The following is a 17989-nucleotide window of genomic DNA, read 5'->3' as shown; positions in this document are numbered from 1 at the left end:
TTTTAACTTTTATTAAACTTTTATTAAGTAAAATAGTCAAAATTACAATACATGTTGGAAATTAGTAAATCTTCATTCAGAGAAAAAAAAGAAGAAAAAAAAGAGGGTGGGGGGAAAAAAAAAAAAAAGAGAAGTAGTCCTGGAGTGGTAGTTATTTCCCTATCATTCTTCCATGCCACTTATCTTGTGCAGTACTGAAAGCTTGAGGACAGCCTGCTGTTTTAGAAAAGTTGAAGGCCACTTTTTATTTTATGGAAGTCATTCTGGGTCCATAACAATCCTCCTGTCATAGGAAAATTCAGTTCTGCAGAGCTGTGAGAGGAAGAGAAATAAGCTACATAAGCACTCGAACCAGTTCAGAAGCTTGCATCACCACAGTTGTGATTGCATTACAAACGTCATTAAGGAAGCTGCAACAGGAGTTTTTAATTTCCGAAACAGAATACTACTTCTCACTTTTAGCTCTGGACATTTAGTTGCCAGGGTGTTCATAAGTTTATTTATGAACAATAGGGCGAACAATCCTGAAGTGCCAAAAACAAGAACATACCAAAGGAAAGATTAGCAATTACAAACTTTTGGTAGGAAGACGTAACTTCAGCAATAACCAGTTCTATAACCAGAACAGTTTTCATCTGAGCTGTCCTTTGCAGCTAGGAACAAAAACTGATCAGGAGCATTGCACAATAGCACTTTGGTGCTGCCTGTTGTGCCCAACATCTTAATTCTGATGACCTCCACCTCTACTGAGCTGGAGCAGCGGTGCTCCGGGTGACCATAGGAACCTTCCCCTCTCCTTGCACATGCACTCGATGCCTGTCTAACAGGAAAAGTGATCTTATCAATAACGCAAACCAACCTTTAAGCTTTGAAGCTGCCTCAGCCCCATAGTGCTAATATGGACCTGCCATTCCTAGGGCTTATGAAGAGGTTGCAGAAACTAGCCTGTTTATACTGAATTTAAAGGAATTTACTGTTTGGTGACACTCAACAGCAAGTTTAGTCACTTCTAAATACAGAAGGTGGCTCGCTCTCAAACAGGCATAAAAACCCTTTCCATTACAGAAGTTACCTTGCTAGGGTTAAGTTCTGAAAGATTCCCTCAGACAATACATGAACATGACTAACATTGCCGCTTTGTGTGCTGAAAGATTTTATACACTGTTTCAAGGCGCAAAGCACTACTGAACACAACTCAAAAAATGTTGGGAAGACACAGTTTAAATGATTCATTAGGCAAAACTTGAATAAGAGAAGGAATTCAAGTCACTACAATGCTCTACGTAGGTCATCGACTAAGAGTATGTTTTATCACTTTTATCACTTTATCACCCAAATTACATATAGCCAATTTTTTCCTCTGGTGTAACAAAGATAATTTACAATCAACCACTTCCTGTGGATACCTTCTATCTTCATTTCCAGCCTTTCCCACTGATGTGTCCTGGAATCCTTCAGAAACAAGTATCTTTTAGAATGAGTCCTTTCTCACAGAGAATTGACTAGTCCTGGATAACTCATGCTGAATGAGGCTAAAATACTTGTCTAAGATCAGGCAGTGAGAATATGGGAAAGCTAATACTATTAGTTGCACTGCCTGGCTTCTAGTCCTTAACTCTTTAATTGCAAGACCACAGTTCTTCCTACTAAAAGTTTTTCAGTTCAATGTTTCATCAAGGAGATTCTGCAGTAAATCTCAATAGAGTTGGTTTTAAAAATTCTGCACTACCAGTGCTAGTAGCTCATGATCAGCACATGCTATCTTATGAACGGTATCAGACAACGTTGAAAGTACAGTCCAAAGAATAGGTTATTGCCCTGTTATATCAGTCCTTTGAAGTAAGTGCATTAGTTGATGAATGAGGAAAGAACAGTAAGATATTTTGCTCAAACTATTACAGAAACAAACAGGAATCGTGAAATTTTTGAACTACCGAATCAGGCAGAGAGATAAATGCATACTTCACATTTTGAGGACAAAATTCTGGTGAAATTACTCACTTTGTAGTGGGAGATTTCCACTCATCTCTGACAGGCTGATCAAGTAAGGACATCATGGAATATTTATCCAACATGAGACCATCAGGATCATCGGTCTGACCTGGGAGTTTCCCAATAGGAAAGTCTTTCCACTGAACTTCATCTGGGTAAAAACAACATTCAGCACATAAACAAGAAGTCTCAGCTCCCCAGAAAGATTTTTCAAAAAACAAAAATCCCCACAAGTACTGTCCCATGCAAATCAGGTACTCAGCAAGAGCTGTATGACACAAATCTGAGCTTTTAAACTAATTTAACTACTGCTTCCATAGAAAGAAACTGAAATATGGAACACAATGGGAAAACATCTGGAACCATGTAGTCTCATGTAGGCAGTGCAGCTATCCAAAGCACTGGGAGGCAATGTCTATTAACAGAAACCTCACAGTATTATGGAACAATGCTTATTATTCACCTCTTTTGAACAGACTTTCATCTGAACCTGAAATATTTACATGTGTTAAGTAAAAATCACACTTTGAAAGAAGATTTCTAAAAAAATTCACTCTGCACACTCCTGTAATGCAAAGAGCCATTTGTACAAACATGAAGATACAGAACAGTACATATGCTCCCAGGAGCTTCTTTAGGACTCACTGAGATTCACAGTTGCAGATCAATAGTGTTGGGTAAACAGGAACTGAAGTCACAAAAGCAGAAGCAAATGCTTTAGTCTTTCAGAAAGCTCTAGCTAAACCATTTATTCACTGTACAAACTCCTTCCCTTTCTTCTTTCTTTAGCTCATCACCATGCCATGACTTCAGCTTTTCTAGAACCTGGAACTTATGAACCAACATACACCTAGTACTGCTCAGTGTAGCCAAACAATGCTTTCAAATACCCCTAAATATGACAAAAGCTTTCAGCACATACTGCTGAAATGCAGGCAATGAAAGTATTTTCTTTGCCATTCACAGGGCATATATCCTGCCCTGTCAGTTGGATACAGTGAAATTTTAACCATGGAATTTGGAAAAGCCTGATCTTAAAATGTTAATAAAGCAGCAGCAGCATGCTCCAGGAAAAAGCATTCTGACTATTACGATGGCTTTTAAGGATATGCATGTGTTGATATGCATGTGTTCTGGGGGAAAAAAAATCTGCAGGTGTTTAGATGATTCTTAAATTTCAAATAACCCCAGAAGGCCTTTGCATATCTGTCAATATTTGCTACTGATGTAGATAGTCTAAGTCTAAAGAAGTCACTTTTTTACCTGCAATAATCTGCCAGGCAGACCCCTGAAGCACATCCCTTTTTTCTGCAATGGCCAACATGTCATCAGAATGAACAAGTCCTTCCAAAGCATTTGTTTCAGTCAGCATCTGTTCTTCTTGTTCTTCTTCCACCTCCTCTTCACCATCATGTCTCCCTAGCACATCTTCTTGTATCTCTACAGTCTGCTCATGATTTTTAGCCTGACTTTCTTGTCTGGCTCTCCACTGTAAGCTCTCTATAGTATAAATTGGCTGTTCACCAGAGTCTGAAGACAGCCCTGGACTGGACAAAGGGCCGCCTCCTTCTGTGTAAACAGAAGTGAGATACAGAAGGTTCTTCCGTGAAGAACGTGGCAAACGAGGCTTCATGCTTGTAAGAATCCTAGAGAAGAAGAAAAAAAAAGCAAAAAAAAACCCATAAAAGTCTAAGAAGCAAAAAGAGACTCTATATGTAGGTTTACCAAGCTAAACAGTCTTTTAAGTCTGAGCTTCCTCCAGGGCAGCTTGCTCATCTCTATTAAAAGCAAAGCTGATTATTCTTAAAAAAAGAAAAAAGTGTATGCTAGAATGTTCCATCTTTGTGGGAAAAAAAAAAGGAGTTCTGATCGTCTTTATGGCTGAACTTCTCCTTTTGCTCTTTTCATATAAAAAAGTTACCAACTATGCTAATCCCACATCACCAATATAAGCAGCCATATCTCAGCTATAGGCCAGTTTCTTCCAGACAGGCTGCTTTTCTCCTGCTTCCTCAGATGATTCCATTTTCTTTTTGAAGGAGCAACCAGTAAGTTCTGCTGCTTCTCTTTTGTAGAATCAATAGAGAGATAAGCAGTAACAAGCATGCGTTTTTAAGTACCTGACAATTTCTGGAAAACATAAAGGAAAGGAGCAGTGACTTAACTCAGCCTACCACATCTGAACTGCCCAAAGCCATTATGAAACACTGCTGTCACCCTTCTAGGTCACAGGGCCAAACTTACAGCTGAAGAAGGTGTGGAGTTGCCCAGCAAGGAGCTTCCAAGCAATTATCAGTGAGTCTAATCCAATGCAAATGAACTTTTTGGAGGAATAGCTCCTTCACATGTATCCGTTTGTTAAATCGTCGTTTCTTCTTCCCTGCAAAAAAAGGGTAACAAAGACAATAAGGTGCTAAAAACTCAAAACAAACAAACAAAAAAACCACCCCTCATCCCCTTCTATTTCTACTGCAGCTTTGATCTTCAAAAATCTTGCATTCCAAACCAGCTCCAAGACCAGATATGCTGACCAAATGTGCCAAGATTGTTGGAAGTAATTGTCGATGCAGTGACAGCTAAGTCAGCTCTACAGAATACAGATAAATAGAATGTGATAAACAGTGAGATGCAGTGATTCCCAAGCTGGCACTGTGCATGCCATCTCAAATGTGGAAGTCACAGAGTTGTGTTTGTACAATACTGTCTCCAGTAAATGCAGGTGAGCTTCCAAGAACTGAAACCATTCTAGACAGCACTGCAAGTAGACTTAACAGCTGCTAATGACTCATGTTCAGGGAGTATCTTGGTACATAACAGATACACTCAGTACTGACAGAAAGCAAGCAAACCTGAACCTGTGAATGCCACAAGTACTTGCAAAATCTTGGTGTTGACTGAGTCAGACTGACAGAAAAAAAGGTGGCAAAATGACACTTGGTGGAAACCTTCTGCAGGCCTGCATCTCAATATGGAAGTCCAGTTGACATAACTCCTATGATACACTTCAAATAATTAAAGCTCTTCTATGTGAGGGGTGGGGTGGAATAGAGAAAGTGCAGCTGTCTCTGGAGCGAAACATACAGTTTGTCAATTTAGATAGTTGTAAGGAATTAGGGATAGAAAGCAAAGATCACTTATAACTTTCACCTAAGTTTATACAGCATGACAAATCCCATGATGGGATTAAAAAAGGATATCAAGACTAGATAAATATCTTGCAAAGGCATGCTTGAGTTAAGTGAGGAAAGAACTGAGAACAAGAGACTCAGGAATTTGCTTCTGACATGTCTATTTGCTATCTACTTGGTAATCAAGCTAATAGAATTAACTTTATCTTGAAGAAAAATCCCTTAAGAGGCTCATTTCTCATGGAAGAGACTGGCTTTTCACATCTTGAGGAAGCCACAGCAAAGCTGCCAAAGAAATTGTAATTCCCATTTTGATGAGAAACGCATGACATACAAGTCTACCAATTCAAAAAGTCTACAAAATGCAATGCTTACGCACTCACAAAGCATACTCATTAGACATCATACTTCCTATTTAAAGTACTCACCACCCTTCCAGTCCTTGCAGTGGTATAGGAGAGATTCTTATATTTTTTTTTCCACACAAATTGCAGATTGACTCACCAGCATTAACTCTAGCAATGCTAGTCAGCATCTCAGAAATCCAGTTGATCAGGAACTGTGGTCGAACTTCTGAAGAGTCCGAACATTCCTTGAGCTCTGCAAACATTTTCTCTATTAGGATCTGTGTAAAGCTTCGGGAAAGAAGGCCTGTTAGCAATGGCTGCCAGAAGCAGTAAAATGTCTGAGGAATTTTGAACTGTAGTATCTCTTTATTTGCTGCAACAAAAAGAAGAAAAGCAGCTAAAAACCACTGATGGAAAGAAAAGCACTCGGATTATAAAACATTGATGCAATGCCTGCTGCAAACTAAGTAGCTTGTATTGAAATCATTGGTTCCATGTTCTGTTCTGGGAACACCACTGAACTTGGAGCTATTCATTTCCTATACTAGGAAACTAAAATAAACAACATAATTAATATAAAAGTTCATTAGTAAACTGCAGGAAAATTTACTTCCGTTTTGCCAATTTCATCTTATTTCTCACATAATGAAGAATGGTTCTATCTAAAAATACACTTCAAAGAGAAGATTCACTCCTAAAATTTTACTACTACATTACAGTTCAAGAAACTTGAGAAATTGGTTCTTCCGCTGATGTTTCAAAAAAGTCCCAGGAACATACACAAACTATTATTTTTTCATTGCTTCTAGATACCACATTTCCTTGAAGAAAAACTAAGCATTTCCTGCGTGCAGCAGTGTGGAACTAAGCTAAAACTGAGGTGAATAAGGTGAAGAACAAAACCCTCGACTTGCTTCAAATTCCCCAAAACCCTTGATGCACTTCAGAGCCTTAATGTAGAAAAGAAATTAGCTGGAGTTCATGAAATAAGTAACTAGGAAAGGTATGGACAAAGATGGCAGCTTTGGAAGAAATCTCCTTAGCCATGCAGAATTCAGAATTCATAAAGGGCTCAGGAGAACAGGTCAGAAGATGTTTAAGGACTCAGACATATGAATAGAGTATTACAGCTTTTGATATGAGAAAAAAAGGAACAGAATTGGACATAACAGTAACTATGCACTTTTTAGTTAAGCAGTGCTAAGGACACTAACCTTCATACTTGATATTTAACATCTTGAGACATTCCACTGTTGGGATGAGAAAGCCATCACTGAGAAGAGCTTCAGCCACTGTCTCTCTAGAGCAATCAGAGTGCCTCGTTAATGTCACTTACGCTTCTGCATTTCAAAATATTACTTGTATTAGCCTGTAACAGTTTGGAAGCCAAATACCTGTAATTATATGGTCCATGTATATGCTCCCAACTAAAAGGAGGTGCTGTAGCCTGCTGTGTGGCACTAAAATGTCATATCAGCTTTGAGATGGCTGTATCCCATTAGAATTGGAGGTGATAGCTCAAATTGCAGAGATAAATACCTACCACCGATATTTCATAAGCAGCATATGATTTTTTGCTATAAAACCTTTTAAATAACGAAATATCTGCAACTGCAGTATGATCTATGTCTTCTGCAAGCGTATCAGACAAGATTTGAGAGCCCCCAGCCAACAGGACTAGATTAAATTTCAGAGGAAAAGCAGGCCCTCTGGATTTGCAATGTCAAGGCACATCTTAATATCCCAGAGTTGTTCAGCAGACAAGCTGCTGTTGGATCACAACTGTTCTTCCCTACAGCAGATACAGCTTGTTTTTTCCTGGAAATCTCCTACCCTCACAGCTATCATCTAAACTACATTTAGCTGGAGAGCACTACACCGTCCAGCTCGAGGCCATGTATGCTGTCAAATTGTGTTAATACAAGTGAAATGGGAGACTGTGGATACCAGTAAACTGAGTTTGCAATTAAAATACAGCAGAAGAGACAGAAACAAAATTACCACAGCTATCACTATACTTAGCCAAGGGCTTCTACCGAGTTCAGTGTTTAGTAACATACAAGGATACAGAGCTAAACTGAACACTCAGCATAAAAATCAAGACATGGATTTTCAAATAACAAATAAATTCCACAAAAACAACTGCTTTCAAAACCAGACTGTTTAGATTTGGAAGTATAAACTGTGCTGACAAAGAATGGAGGAAAAAATTTAATGTTTTCTCAAATAAGAATGATTTCCAAATCTAAACATCCAGGCATGATTTGGATCCAATACAGGGTTTTTATAAACACAAGTGTTAAATATCTGAGGACAGAAACAACACAAACACTATACCATTTTGTCTGAGGTAGGTGATACGGTGGGACACCAACTTTTACGAAAGCAAATGATAGAATGTAATTTATTCTGAAAACCTAAGTCAATTTCAATTCTCCTCTTCCCTGGCTCCTGTTCCAAGACAATTACTATTATTCTTACATGCAATGATTGCTCATCACCAACTATTTAACTCCATGCAGATGGTAGTTTCCATAGAGAACCTTTAAACAGAAGCACATTTGACTAGGGAAGGCCCACTGGGTTAGCTCCATGGAGCAGAGGGCAAAAAGATTCTTTGCAGTTAGCAGCTCATTTTGCTTTAGCTCTAAAAGAAAACAAACAAACAACAACAACAAAAAACAGTGACTTTCTATTGTAATTGCTTGTGCATTCATTTCTTGTCCAGTAAAGGAATATTATTTATCTTCTCTCACACAAGTTGCAGGTGACTGCAACTGCAGAACTGTAGCAAGGGCTATCGAGGATACAACTTTGATTAAGCTTCTGAAAAGTTAAGAGAATCTATGACCATTCACACATGAACATTTAATGGAGAATTCCCTCCAAAAAAAAAGATAAAATTTGCATTTAAGAGAAACTCCATGCTGAATTTCTGTATTAATGTTGCTATATAAAGATCAGTGAAAAAGAGAGTGTGATATGGTCTGATTTTCAATAGATACTATAGTATGTAGTATTACTAAAGAAAGAGAGGCAGAGAAACATGCATGAATCATTTCTGGGAGCTGCATTTAATCATTCTTGACTCCCAAAGAAAATATGTAGGAGGTTAAAAGACATCACTCCTCAGAGCTCCAGAAGGTGGAGACAGGCATATGCTTCTATTAGTTACAAATTTAACAATGATGCAGTTTAAAATGAAAGAATCATGCTTCACCTTTGAAATTTCTTTAGGCCATACATAATATGTGAGTCTTATCCTTAACGAAGTTACTGCACTGAAATTCCAAATGAAGTTCTCAATAAAAACCTGACAGTGAATGCTCAAAATTGAAAAACGGAAGCAGACTCCTAGAATCTGCCATCTGGTTACAGAACTCTCCCAGACATATGACGACTTCAGATTTGTGTGTGGAAAGCATCTCTTTTACGCACACATGCACACCAATTCATTGCTGCACTGTAACCCATGCAACCACATACATCTGAAGGATGAAAAAGCAGTTCAATCCTACTGTTACTTTACTTTCCAAAAGCGAAATTCCCAACACATCGCTGGGAATTGTTTCATTTATAATATAAACTTATCGCAAAGTATTTCCTACAAATAGGTATTTTTGAAGAACAAGAAGCTAACCTTATTTTTGATTTTTGATCCAAGAACACATTTAGTGCAAAAACCTACATATTGCAATAGTGACACTGCAGGTCTTAGTTATTTATCCTGTCGATCTAGTGTCTTTTCAGAAGAGATTTACACACAGTTGCTTTTAATGTGTTTAACAGTAGCTGTTCACCAGCACATAGCATATGTGCACAGATTCCTTCCAAGCTAGAGATGGAGCTAAGGGGGAATGGATGGTTTCTGTCAGAAACTCTAACCTGTGAGTACAGAGAAGAAACTATCACACAAAAAAAGGCTGTCATGCATTCTAGTGACAGCACCTCACACAGAACAGTATTCCACTGAACTGGATTCACGCAGATGAAAATTACACTTTAATTCAAACTGGCTAAGTTGTTTCAGAAGCTAATCACAGGAAAGCAAATCCTTGCTTGCCCCCCAAAAAAAAAAAAAAATCACAAATGGAATTTGCTATAATTTAAATTCTAAGTATTCTGTATTCTGTATTTAATTTTATAGTTAAAGTGCATGCTGAATTCCTTTGGATGCTCACACTACCCATGCTGAATGTATCTCATGCAGCTGTATATAACAGAGAACAAGACAAGACCACATCTAGAATATTGTGTCCAGTTCTGGGCTACCCAGTACAACAAAGATAAGGATTTACTGGAGCAAATCCAGTGAAAGTCTGCAAAGATGATTGGAGCATCTCTCATGTGAGAAGAGGCAGAGAGAGCTGAGACTATATAGCCTGGGCTAGATAGAAAGAAGGAGCAATGGAAGCTTATCAACATTTCTAAATATCTGAATGAAGGGTAAAAAGAGGATGGGGGCAAATTCTTCTCAGTGGTGCCCAATAGCAGGGTAAGAGGCAATGGGCACAAACTGAAACACAGGACACTTGAACATAAGAAAACACTTTTCTGAAGGGATGGTTGAACACTAGTACAGGTTTCCCAGAGATGTTGTGGAGTCTCCATCCTTAGAGGTATTCAAAAACCTCAACTGACACGGTCCTGGGCAACCTGCTTCAGATGACTCTGCTTGAACAGATGGATTGGACCAAGTGTTCCCCTCAGGTCCCTTCCAACCCTAATTATTGGCAGTTCTATGACTGTACCTGTTCTCTTGCATCAGGTCTTTGATCTGAGCCAAAATCCAGTCCACCTCTGAAGAAGAATTAGACCACAGTTCTCGGGACTTGGAAACTGACTGCGCTGTCTGCATAACCTGAGTGAAGGAAGAAATTCAAACGTGAGTACATAGTAGATAACATACCATCTCCTGCTAGCTGTAGCAAAAAAGGCATTGCTATGAAGAGCAGAGACATGTGCCATATTTACTTCCTCAATGGCATTTGAAAGGGAGGAATTACCTCTTACCAGAAAAAAAAAAAAATCTGGTGTAAACCATGTCATACTCAGGAAAGGTTTGAATTAAAAAGACAACAAAACACTTCTGATGTCCTCCTCCTTGTTTTAATACTTGTTTTCCTTGACTTGGGAGTCCTGGTTGACACCAAGTTAATCATGAGCCAAGAAGGCCAATGGGATCCTGGCCTGCATCAGGAGGAGTGTTGCCAGCAGGTCGAGGGAGAGGATCCTGCCCATCTCCTCAGTTCTGAGGAGGCCGCACCTGGAGTATTGGGGGTAGTTCTGGGCTCCCCAATATAAGAGGGATGCGGAGCTTCTAGAGAGGATCCAGTGGAGGGCAATAAAGATGATTAAGGGACTGGAACATCTCTTGTATGAGGAGAGACTGAGTTGGACCTGTTTTCTCTGGAGAAAAGAAGGCTGACAGGGTATATGATTAACACGTATAAGTACATGAAGGGAGAATGTAGGGATGAAGGGGCCAAGCTCTTCTCAGTGGTGGCCCGTGACAGGAGAAGGGGTAATGGGTCTAAGCTGCAACACAGGAAGTTTCATCTCCATATGAGGAAGAACTTCTTTACTTTGAGGGTGACAGAGCCCTGGAACATATATATACACGTATACACACACACACACACACACACTCTCTCTCTCTCTAAAAAAGCTTCAAGTAAAGTTTATCTGAATTTTGGAACATTCAAGTGTTCTTACGGTTCGAGGAAATAATTATTTATAGGCATTAAGCTATCCGCTGTTAAAGGAGAAAAGAATAAGCCAACAATATATTTTCAATCCAATTACATGTCCCTCTTGTATTGGGGAATCCAGAACTGGACAGAGGACTCCAGAGGTGGCCTAAGCTGAATCAAGTAGGGGGTGAGGATCACCCCCCTCAACTTACTAACAATGCCTTTCCTAATGCACTCCAGGACCCCACTGGCTTTCTTGGCCACAAGGGCACATTGCTGGCTCATGATTAACCTGTTGACCTCTGCAACTCTCAGATCCTTCTCTGCAGAACTGCTTTCCAGTAGGTCAGTCCAACCCGACTGGCTGGTGCATGGAGTTATTCCTCCCACGCTGCAGGGCCCTGCACTTGCCTTTGCTGAACTTCAGCAGGTTCCTCTCTGCCCAGCTCTCCAGTCTGTCCAGGTCCCTCTGAATGGCACCACAGCCCTCTGCTGCATCAGCCACTCCTCCCAGTTTGCTCAGCAAACTTGCTGAGCAGAAGCTCTGCCTCTTCATCTAGGTCATTATCAGTAAGTGGAACAATAACTGACCCCTAAAGCAAGGTGCACCACTAGCTACAGGCCATCATCTAGACACTGTGTTAATGAGCACAACCCATTGAGTTCTGACATTCAGCCAGTTTTCAAACCATCTCACATAAAATAATGATATTAATCAAAATGAAAGTGAGATTAGGTCTCATTAATGAAGAAATGTTGATCATGCCATAGGCCCCACAAAACTTAAGGGTTGTATAAGCCAGCTGTCAACATATTTTAAAAAATAATATTTCATTATTAAGAAGGGTAAGCTAAGCAGAAAGACATTTCAGCAAATTATTCAGGAGTTCACTCCACAGCAGCAAGAAGGTAAGACTCCAGATTTGTAATTGCAGCACTTGATTTCCCAAAACACTATGGTTAATGAAGAAAAACTGAGTGCCATCAACCTACAGAAGGCAGGCTTGGGATCTGCAACAAGCACAGATCTCTTTTACAAAGTGCATGCATCAGAAACTATCACAGCTCACATTGCTTATTCTGTGCAGTGAAGCATTGCTTTGACAAGTCATGTGTGACAGGATTAGAGGAGACAACTACGTAACAAGCCAAGCTTCTTTCCTCATCCACAGCAGTCACAGTGTTCCTACAGGTTATATGCTAGACAGAGGAACTACTTTACGTAAGCATGCACAATCTGACAAGTATCAGCAGTGGGACAGGCACTGATCTACTGGCATATCTTCAGTACCGACAGGGATATTAGACACTTCTTGATAAGATTCTAACTGTGAGAGGATGCTACTACAGATCACTGAGAAGAAAAAATAATGCAACTCCTAGAATTGTATTAAAGTTCTACCACAGAAATTTATTTGTAGGTATTTCAAATGAGGCCTAAACAAGAGCTCTTCAATTTGCAAAAGAACGAAGAAAAGATTTATTGCCCCAATGCAGGAAAGGAGAAAAAAACAAAAGATTTGATGATCAGATGACACTTACCTGGAACTGCTCATTCTTGTAGGATATCAGCACATCTTTGACTTTTTCTAGAAATAAACATAAATATATGACTTACACAGGGAATGTATAAACTTGCCTCACTGCACAAGGGATCTTTGGTACCCTGGAAATCTGCCATCTATCTCCAAAAGTATCTTGGCAAGCTGCTTAGTTCTGCTGAATACGTCAATGAAATGAAATAATAAATTTATAGTCAGACACACTCTGAAGACTTCTGTCCCCCCTCTGGAATCTTGATGTGATGTATTTTGCTTTTAACCGGAGGGACCAAATCAGGAAGTTAGCTGGTGGTGCTCCTGGATTCCAAAATTTAGATACAGACTGTAATTTTCAATTCTTTTAATTCTGTATTAGTCTGAAAGCACAAGACTAATGTAGCTAACGTATCTGAATGGCAGTTACTGCATCTATCAGGGAGCCCACTACGAAGGTATCTAGAATGGACCTTTGTCAAGGAAAAGAAGGCAACCAGGAGTACTCAGCATCGATTCACCACACTGAGGTCGAGTCAAATCAATCTGATAGCCTTCTACAATGGGATGACTGGATAAATGGATGAGGAGACAGCAGTGGATGTTGCCTACCTTGACTTCAACAAGGCTTTTCACACTGTCTCCTATAACATTCTCATAGGGAACCTCAGGAAGCATGGGTTAGATGAGTAAACATTGTGGTGAATTGCGGACTGGATGACAGAGCTCAGAGGGTGGTGATAAATGGGTCCTAGTCCAGTAGGAGGCCTGTGGCCAGTGGTGTCCCCCAGGGGTCAGCACTGGGTCCAGTGCCATTCAACCTTTTCATCAGTGACTTGGCCATCCTCAGCAAGCCTGGGTGGAGCTGACACTCCAGATGGCTGTGCTGCCATTCAGAGGGACCTGGACAAGCTGGCGAATTGGGCAGAGAGGAACCTCATGAGGTTCAACAAGAACAAGTGCAGGGTCCTGCACCTGGGGAGGAATAACCCCAGGCACAGACTACAGGGTGACCTGCTAGAAAGCAGCTCTATGGAGAGAGATCTGGGAGTCCTGGTTGACAAGTTAACCAAGGGGCAACAATGTGCCCTTGTGGCCAAAAAGGCCAATGGGATCCTAGCTGCATTAGAAAGAGTGCTGCCTGTATCATCCTCATATGAGGGAGGACTTCTTTGTTGCGTGAGGATGACAGGGCACTGGAACAGGCCGCCTGGAGAGACTGCAGAGTCTCCTTCTTCAGAGATCATCAAAATCCGCCTCGATGCGACCCTGTGCCATGTGTTCTAGGTATCCCTGCTTGAGCAGTGGGGTTGATTTTTTTCTGATCCTGTTTTAGGAACACTTACCATGGAATTCCTTATGTTTCTGAGAGGCCTCATGCTGCGAGCTTTGATTCTCCCATGTGTCACTGTCCATCTCTGTATTTGCTTCAGTATCTTCCTGCTCATCCTCCTCTTCACTTTCTTCACATAAATTATTGCCCAGCTGACGACTCCAGTATGTCTTTCGCAGCCAGTCTAATACAACATCACAACCTAAAGGAGAAACACATTCTCTTCTCAGTGAGATATTTTTTAACATATATATGTGGCATGTTGCTAAGTTGCACTGTGAAAAGAAATGTGGTATGCAATACCTTTTTGACAACAAGAGTTTGGGTGCTTCTACAGTGCTGTTCGCTCAAGCTAGGCCAAATTTAAGCAGAAACTAAGTCCCAGCAGTGGAGGGCTGATCAGAAAATGATTTTTTAAAAATAATCACTATGATAAACACAGTGTCTATAAGAACATTCATATTTTGTGCAGAGACTACAATAATCATGAAGGGGATGCAGAGTGAGGAAGTCCTCCTTTCCCCCATAACCATTTCCATATCTAGCTTAGTCAAGGGAACTTGATTAAGGTTATTTACTTAGTTTCAGTAGTTAACTCAAAAAAGCCATGAATGGGGGAATCTCTTTAAATGCTGTGAGATGATCACTTAGTCAAACTTGCAGTACCTACTCCATCTTGTAGAAGTGGATTTTTTGCAAGTCTCTGTTTCCTTTACAGCATGAGAAAAAGTATTTAGCCCTTCCACTGACATGAACTTCACATACCATGGAGATATATTGGGCTGAACTATCGCTTCCAGTATTTACTAATCAAAGGAAGGAGAAAGTGTCTGAACATTTTCCCTACAGCACAATACAGCCTGGAGCTGGGAAGGAAGATGAATTATCTCCACTGGGACAGCTGGTTGTTTTCGTCAAATGACAAGTCATTCTTTCCCAGAAAGTCAGAGAAATTTCAGTTCTTTTTAAGAGTCAAATTTTGTCTATTTCCAGTTGTGTTTTCCACTTTCTAAAACACGGAAAGAAGGCAGTGTAAAGGGAAAGGCAATATTCACTTCTTTTTTTTTTTTTTTTTCTACCCATTCTGCATGCTGTCCACAGAACACCATTTAACCAGCTTCACATGACAGAGGTGGCCCCCTCCCAGACATTTCATATCATAGCTCTCCCCTTCATGCTGAGCCTGCTGGGCACCTGTGCAGGACTGACAGTGGCAAGTTCCTCCCAGGTGTTTCACACCACAACTCTCACCCCTACCACCAGCCCGTTGGTGCCCTGTGGGGCCCCCAAAACAGAAGGCACTCTGGTCAGGGAGCAGCTGTTCCTCCATAGGCACCACAGTCAGCCCAGGACCTCTGGCAACAGCGGTGGGGCCTGGGAGGCCACAGAAGTACATTACTCCAGTCCACCTCTGAGCAGAGGGGGACACTTGCAGGGGATGTCCTGCTGGGACGGCACTCACCCTTGCGACAGAGCGCTAGCTGGGGTAACTTTCCATGGGTGAGCTCATGACGGAGATCCACAACCCATATGGGGATATCCACCTGAAGGAAGAGCCACAAGCATTACCACACAATTACTACTATAATACGCTATAACTGCACATGCACATACACACACACACACACAAAGCTCTTGGTCCAGACATAAACAGCCTCTTCTGGACTGCTCCTGCACTGCTGTTCAACAAACTTCCCTCCTCAAAGCTTGCCTGGGGTCACCTCCTCTGATGCCATAGCAATCCAGAGAGCTACTCTTCCATACGAAATAAGGATCTTATAGTTCAAGTTCTTTAATGCTGCTTATGACAAAGGGATGTCTTTTCAGACAGAGGCATTACGTATCATTTACTAAGATGCTAAGGTGTAATTAATTTGTATTTAAACTGACGAAACCATCTGGATAACAGTTTGATATTGAAATCGTACATACTGCAAGCTGCATGTTTTGCATTTTCTTGAGGACGACTGACCTTATCTATGCAAGATTACAATTTCAAAGCTTGATGAAGTATTAGCAACAGTTTATTTCAGCATCTGAATTTAAGATGTGAGAGGTAGCATATATTGCTTAAAAATAAGCAAACAGGAAAAGATCAGTTCAGCATTCTCACTTCCTAACTCTATATACCGTAGAGATACAAATATTGTCTGTCATTCACTTTCCAAACTTGTTGTTCAGATCCTGGTATGATGCTTGACACAACATTCAATAGTAGAACTCAGATTGTTTCTGCAACTACAATTACATCCTCTCCTTTTCCTCCTCTGCACAGAAAAGACAAGCTTTTTTCAAACAAAAGATGACAAGATGAAAACACCAACCCTTCTCAGCAGCTATGAAATAGATGGCAGATACATCAGAGGGACTGTTTAGCACTAATTCAAAATCTTTCATTACACAGCCTTCAAAACACTTTCATGAACATCACCCTATGTTAATTTGAATGCAACTTTACAGAATAAAGTTTTAGATTTAGTTACATGAAGCTTCTTTAAAGCTTTGGAGTTGAGCAACTGCAGCCCAAACCAATTCTATGAAAAGAACTAGCACCCAGTGCCATTATTTCAGTAATGAAAAGTGGTGCCCACAATTTCCTCGCCCAGTATTTAATAGCTAGTACTTATGTTTGCGGTATATACAAGTTAGCGGGTAACTTTACCTCACTGGCTAATTGTCTCAGAGGAATGTTGACCATTTTCTGTTTCCTCTCTGTGATCAAGTTGACAAATCTGTATGTGGATTACAGAACAGATTAAAAAACAAGAAACAGAGAAGTATTGAAACTATCAACAGCTGCAGAGAAACTTGAGATCACAGAGATAAATTCCCCACACTGTGTATGAGCCCTGAGCTCAGAGATGCATTGTGAAACTGGAGCAAAATAACATTGGTTTGTCCATATCTCCTCCTTTCCCCTGCAGCACACAGGCCTTTGTTGCCCTACCTGACAAGAGCCAGACCATAGGAGAGGATGAGCTCATGTGACCTCAGTTTGCCAGACGAATCCAGGACCTTGCAACGAACCAGTTCAGCAGTACAGTCCACCGCAAGAGGCATTTTAGGGCCATACCTAGACATAAAGGAAAAGATGTAGACTGGTCTCAGAAGGATATAAGGATATGCACTCCCTAAAAAAGAGAGGGGAAAAAAAAAAATAAAAAGGCTATCAAAAGTTTCTGCCTGCTCAGCAGCCTGGTGTTTTTTTATTTGTTTGTTTTGTGGGTTTTTTTTTTTTTTTTTTTTTGTTTTGTTTTTTGGACAGCCTGGGAAAGGGAATGCAGAAAGAGGACATCAGAGGTTCCCTGCTGAAGGCTTTATCCGGAGCAAAGCAACTAACCAGCCTTTCCTCTGCGCCTTTAGGCAGAACGCAAGAGTGCGCACGCAGCGGGAGATGCCCGTCGGCCCCGCGCGGTCGCTCGCCCCAGGGAGCTGCAGCACACGGCGCTCCTGGGCACCTTCCCGCCGCACCTTCCCGCCGGGCTCCGGAGCCGCAGTCGCCCCCAACTGTCGCGGGAGGCCGCGAGCGCTGCGCGCCTGCGAGCAGGACCCCCGCACCGCCCGTACCGACTCTTCCAGGCCGAGACCCGGTCCAGCGCCTCTTGCTGCAGCCGGCTGTCTTTGCAGTACAGCCCCACCATCACCTGGTCCCACTCTGTCCTGCCCCTCCACGCCACCACAGTCCGCAGCGGCAGCAGCCGTCCACGAGCGGTCTCCGCCGCCGGCCTCCATGACAGCTTGGAGCGGACCGCCATGCCGCGGTCCGACAGACCGCCACCACTCGCCAATCAGCGGCGAGACCGCACTCCTGCTGCCACTGGCTTCCGGCCAATCAGCGCTGAGGTTGAGCAGGGCCACCGCCCACTTCCGTCCAATCAGCGGGGCCGCAGCTTGAGGCTTCCGCTCTATGTCAGCGCGCGGGCGCGGGCAGCGTTCGCGTCGTGTGAGGGCTGCGGGGCCC

The 17989-nt window shown here is 41.5% G+C and overlaps 1 protein-coding gene across 2 annotated transcripts; it reads right to left on the bottom strand.

Annotated features, from left to right (window-relative positions):
* On the bottom strand, nt 1-17818 carry LAS1L (LAS1 like, ribosome biogenesis factor). 2 transcript variants are annotated; one of them, XM_026054658.1, is made up of 13 exons: nt 17596-17818; nt 16976-17101; nt 16691-16760; nt 15491-15572; nt 14042-14230; nt 12703-12749; nt 10219-10328; nt 6682-6767; nt 5625-5840; nt 4237-4372; nt 3256-3638; nt 2002-2143; nt 1-312 (listed from the first exon to the last, which is right to left on the bottom strand). In XM_026054658.1, exons 1-13 carry the CDS (start codon nt 17781-17783, stop codon nt 222-224), a joined length of 1866 nt encoding a protein of 621 aa, XP_025910443.1. In that variant the 5' UTR covers nt 17784-17818; the 3' UTR covers nt 1-221. The 2 variants fall into 2 exon arrangements, with proteins under 2 accessions (XP_025910443.1, XP_025910444.1); XM_026054659.1 differs by lacking the exons at nt 1-312; nt 2002-2143 and having other exon boundaries at nt 3341-3425; nt 3584-3638.
* Nucleotides 17819-17989: the final 171 nt, after the last annotated feature.

This window comes from Nothoprocta perdicaria, unplaced genomic scaffold (genome assembly GCF_003342845.1).
Source record: "Nothoprocta perdicaria isolate Ctin4 unplaced genomic scaffold, notPer1 scaffold_124, whole genome shotgun sequence".
Taxonomy (NCBI): domain Eukaryota; kingdom Metazoa; phylum Chordata; class Aves; order Tinamiformes; family Tinamidae; genus Nothoprocta; species Nothoprocta perdicaria.
The sequence above is the reverse complement of the archived record's forward strand: the minus strand, read 5'-3'. Positions and strand labels throughout refer to the sequence as shown.